General features: G+C 46.5%; 1 protein-coding gene across 1 annotated transcript; it reads left to right on the forward strand.

Annotated features, from left to right (window-relative positions):
* Window positions 1-1,061: 1,061 nt before the first annotated feature.
* LOC108228814 (stromal interaction molecule 1) lies at window positions 1,062-4,650 on the forward strand (the record flags this gene model as incomplete). The annotated part of the gene is made up of 6 exons (XM_017404431.3): window positions 1,062-1,367; window positions 2,111-2,239; window positions 2,806-2,936; window positions 3,008-3,122; window positions 3,371-3,482; window positions 4,535-4,650. Coding segments are annotated over exons 2-6 (601 nt in total), but the record flags the coding sequence as incomplete, so codon positions are not given.
* Between the last annotated feature and the right edge of the window lie 155 nt (window positions 4,651-4,805).

The following is a 4,805-nucleotide window of genomic DNA, read 5'->3' on the forward strand; positions in this document are numbered from 1 at the left end:
GAATTTTTATATATATATATATATATATATATATATATATATATATATATATATATATATATAGTCATTTTGGGGCTGTTCTACAACTTTGTGTCAATTTATTTTGTGTTTTTTTCTTGGTTTATTTAGTTTTTTGTGTCAGACAGACTTCTTAAGAGATGAGTTTATGGCTGTTAGCTTAGCTTAGCATAAAGACTTGAAACAGATGGAAACTGTTAGCCTGACTCTTAAATAAACTTTCTAATCTTTTCCAAAAAAGAAAAACAAACGTAAAATAATAAAAATCGTTTTATTTTTATTTTATTATTATTTTAAATAAGAACTTTGTGATATTTTATGGACTAAACTGTTTTTATTTGACAGTTTTTATGCTAAACTTGTGAGTCTGTAGTTCTTGACTTCCGGTATGCACTTCCTGTTTCTGGCCACTTGGTGGCGCCAAAACACCACAAACTGTGCTGCATTTTATGTCTGTAGGAAACTAGACCTTCGAGGTAGAGAGCAGATGGTTCTGCTCAGTCTCAGCAGGTTTGGGATAAAATTAAAGAGTTAAAACATAAAAAATAGCAAAATCAGCTAAAATGTAAAGACATTTAAATAATCATGTTTTAATAAATAAAATAAAATAGAACAGGTTGAGTGATGAGAACATGAAGATAAATGTACTTTAACATTTACAGAAGCTTCAGATGTATTTCGTGTTTTTATGACTTCATCTGTTGAGTGTGTTTAAACTGAATTAATCTTAAAATGAAAGTTATTTTCTTTAATGTCAGATATTTTACCGGTCAGTGAACGCACCAACCCAGTTATTTATTTTTTCCACTAAATAAAATCAAATCTCAGTTCTTCTAATTACTTAAAAACATTTAAATTAAATGAAGAATCAGTTTTTTGTCCCTTGAAGCTTCGTGTTGTGGCTGAATGAAATAAACTTATTGATTAAAGATGAAAAAAAAATCACATTAAATCAGAATTTATCATCAGATCCTTCGGCCTGATTTTATTCAGCTCATTGTTTTGAATCGTTTTTATTCCGGAGGTGTGTCCTGGTCCGTGAACGCACCACGGGCGGACCTTTTGTCGGTTTCAGTTTTTTGTTGTTTGAGTGGCGCGGCGGAGCGGCGAGGATCAAACGCTCTGAGCCCAGCTGATTATCGATCTCCCCGCGGGTTGTGATCAGCTCGTGCGGGGTGAGGCAGAAGGAGGAGGTGGGTGAGGAGTCCCGATGAAGATGATGATGATGATGAAGGCGGCTGGTGGGAAAGTGAACATCTGTTTGACCTCTGACCCCAAAGCAGCTGCAATCAGAAGAAAAACTCGGGATTATTGATCCGGAGGAACATCCGGGTCCTCCAAGCAGGAAGGTAAGGATTTGTTGAGCTCACGCGCTTTTTCTGTTCAACATGTTGATTTTCCTGCTGCCGCTGGTCCGTGAACGCACCATCACGTTGCTCTGCAGGAAGTTGAACTTTATTTTACTAAAAGTAAAAACTGAGTTTTTATTTTGAAGTTTACTTCCTGTGAGCCGTTCCAGCATAACCAGGTCCAATTCTTCCCTCTTTATAGTGTTTCCTTCAAGGTTCTGATGACAGAACCGGGTCGGAGCAGGTCAGACCTGCAGGTGGGCCGGTCCAGAACCTTTTCCTTCTTTATCCTGAGAAAAGCTCAGACGTCCTTGGAAAAGATGTGGTCCTTGAAGGCAGCACATTTTACTGCATCCATCAGAACCAGAACCTTCAGAACCCTGATCCAGGACCATCACAGATGGTTGTGGACTTGGTCAGCACCAGTATTGGGTCGGTTCTCAGCAGGACTTTGTCCAAACTGTCCCTGCGGGCTCGCCTCCTTCCCATGATGCACCTGGTGCCGTGTTGTCCCCAGAAGAGACGTAAACGGACCGAACCATCCTTGAGTTCCATCAGAACATCTCTGTGGTCCAGTTCTGATGGTTCCACTCCAGGCGGGTCAGAGAGTCTGCGCTGACCCGTCCCCGACCCAAACACAGCAGAGAGGGATGTTCTGCTGGTTCTGACACCAACTTCTCACCTGAGAACCTCATGTGCTCTTATTCTGAAAAGCCTGACGCAGTCTCCCTGTTTGTCCTCAGGTATGGAGTGTGTGTGGCTGGTGTGTGTGTGCGCGCTCAGCGTGCTGGTCGGAGCTGACAGCGGATTGGACAGAAGTGACCACGCCCACCCGGAGCATTGGCTGGTTTCTAACGGCGGCGCAGCTTCAGGTGATCACCCTTAGGTGTTTGTTAGACTTCCTGTTTGTCTGTTTTCACTTCCTGCTGAATGTTTTTGTTGGCAAGATGAAACCCACCTCAAGATGGCCGCCGCAGCTAGGCAACCTTAGAAGACACATAAAAGGCTGCAGCTCGGCTCTGGTGTGGTGGTAGCTAACATGCTTTTACTCTGAAACTCTGGCAGAAAGTGCAGCGGGTGACATGCATTCCTGTGAGAATGCTAGGCCTTTAATTTGAAGTGTTCTCAGACTTCCTGTCAGTTTCTGGATCAGGGGTTCTGTCAGAGTGCATGATGGGAGGTGCAGTTTCTGTGATGCGTTCACTGACTCCCAGCTGCTCGGGTTAATCCTGCGACCCGTTCTGATGAGGCGGTCCGGGTGTCAGAACCTGCAGGTCCTGTTTGTCAGACAGGAAGTCCCTCAGATCAGGCTGGATTCTGGAGATTCTTGTTGTTCCTGACAGAACCGGACAGAACCGCCTCCTGACCCGGCTGGAGTATCAGTTTAAACCTGGTCTGGTCACCATGGTAACAGAGGCTGTCTGTGTTTCTGCCGCAGGTCTGTGTGACATCGACCCACCGCTCTGCCACGAGGAAAACTCCATCCTGAGCTTCGAGGCGATCCGCAGCATCCACAAACTGATGGACGAGGACGCCGACGGGATGGTGGACACCACGGAGACAGACGAGGTGGGACAAAGACAGACATCTGCAAATCGAACCTCTGCTGTGAGAAAACTGAGCTCCCTCCTCTTCCTCAGTTCCTCAGGGAGGATCTGAACGATCACGACCCCAAAAGCAAACCCAGCAGCTTCCACCGAGCCGACCCGCACATCAGCCTGGAGGACATGTGGACCAGCTGGAAGAGCTCCGAAGGTGAGGAGGACGAGCAGCCGGCTGGTCTCTGATCAGCAGAACCCACAAGGAAAACCAAAAACATCTGAAATAAAATCTGACTCAGGAGACACGTCATCAAACCTCTGAGTTTGGTTCTAAAAACAGGAAGTAGGAAAGGTGGCGAGGCCTGAAAGTGAAAGGCTGGATGGGACGGACAGAGACGGGGATGTTTGTCCTCCTGCAGGTATCTCAGGTTCTCATCCTCCGGGTTGTATTTCTTTCCTCAGTTTATACCTGGACGGAGGAGCAGGTGGAGGAGTGGCTCGCCGTCGGCGTGGAGCTCCCTCAGTACGCCGACAGCTTCAGGAAGCAGCAGGTGGACGGCAGATCTCTGCCCAGGTAACGACACACCTGATTTCCTGCTTCTGATAAACTGGTTTCTGAGGCTCCGCCCACAGCAGCTTTTAGACGCTTTCCACGAACAGGTGTGTGTTAGCACAACGCCAGGGCGGAAAGACATCAGCAATGACCTGCTGCCCGTCAACCTGAGAAGGGTCAAAGGTCATTTAGAGTCCTTCGTTCTACAGAGAGAAAGATTATTCACAAGAGGAGACATTTCAGACAGATTCACCCTGAAGGTCAGACCGTGCAGTGCTCAGAGACTCTACAGGCCTCAGTCAGCAGGTCAAAGGTCAAAGGTTAAAGTCTCTTCTCTCTAAAAACAACATGGCAGCTCAACTCGGGTTCATCTGAAGGAACCAGAAGACTTCTGGACCAGAACCAGACCAGAGGACAGGTGTTTACCCAGAATGCACTTCAGCTGTCAGCACGGTGGTGGAGGGCTGATGGTTTGGGACCTTTTTAGTCTTTTAGTACAATGATTCCAGAAGCTGACCAATCAGGAGAAAGGGGTGTGGCCTTAAAGAGACGGGAAGTAAAACAGCTAAAAGGCAACATCAAGTGTCAGAAGTAGAAAAATGTTTTCTTTCAGGTTTTGGAGTCCAGATGAGTTTCTGCTCTCAGAGAGTGAGAGCTGCTGCTGCTAGAACCTGAAAGAACCTGAAGAACCAGAAGGAACCTGAAGAACCTGAAGAACCTGAAGAACCTGAAGAACCTGAAAGAACCTGAAGAACCTGTAAGAACCAGAAGGAACCTGTAAGAACCAGAAAGAACCAGAAGGAAACCATGAGTTCTGGATTTCCTGCTGTGGTTCTGAGGCTTAGCTCCAGAACTCAGCAGCTTGTTCTTCGTTCTCTGCTGTCCTGAGGAGCTAAAAATAAACGGGTTTGTTTATTCGAGCCGAGCTCGGCTGACATCAGTCTGCCTGATTTCAGGTTTGGACTCGAAGCAGCTCCGGTGCTCCGGCTGCCGTCATCACATCTTATAATCACTCTGAGAACATCTGGGTCAGAACAGAACCAGAACTAAGCTCCTCCTCTTCCTCCCCGCAGGCTGGCGGTGAAGAACGCCACTCTGTCCGTGGTGCTGCTGAAGATCCTGGACCGAAGTCACGCTCAGAAGCTGCAGCTGAAAGCTCTCCACCTGGTTCTGTTCGGACCGCCACCGGGTCGGGTTCCTCTTCACACTTTACCCATCCAAACAGATCCAATCGATTCAGAAAACAGCAGCTAAAACAAGCTGAATGTAGCTAAAACAAGCTGAATGTAGCTAAAACAAGGCAAACTGTAGCTAAAACAAGCTGAATGTAGCTAAAACAAGCTG

Source organism: Kryptolebias marmoratus, unplaced genomic scaffold (assembly GCF_001649575.2).
Source record: "Kryptolebias marmoratus isolate JLee-2015 unplaced genomic scaffold, ASM164957v2 Scaffold124, whole genome shotgun sequence".
NCBI classification, from domain to species: domain Eukaryota; kingdom Metazoa; phylum Chordata; class Actinopteri; order Cyprinodontiformes; family Rivulidae; genus Kryptolebias; species Kryptolebias marmoratus.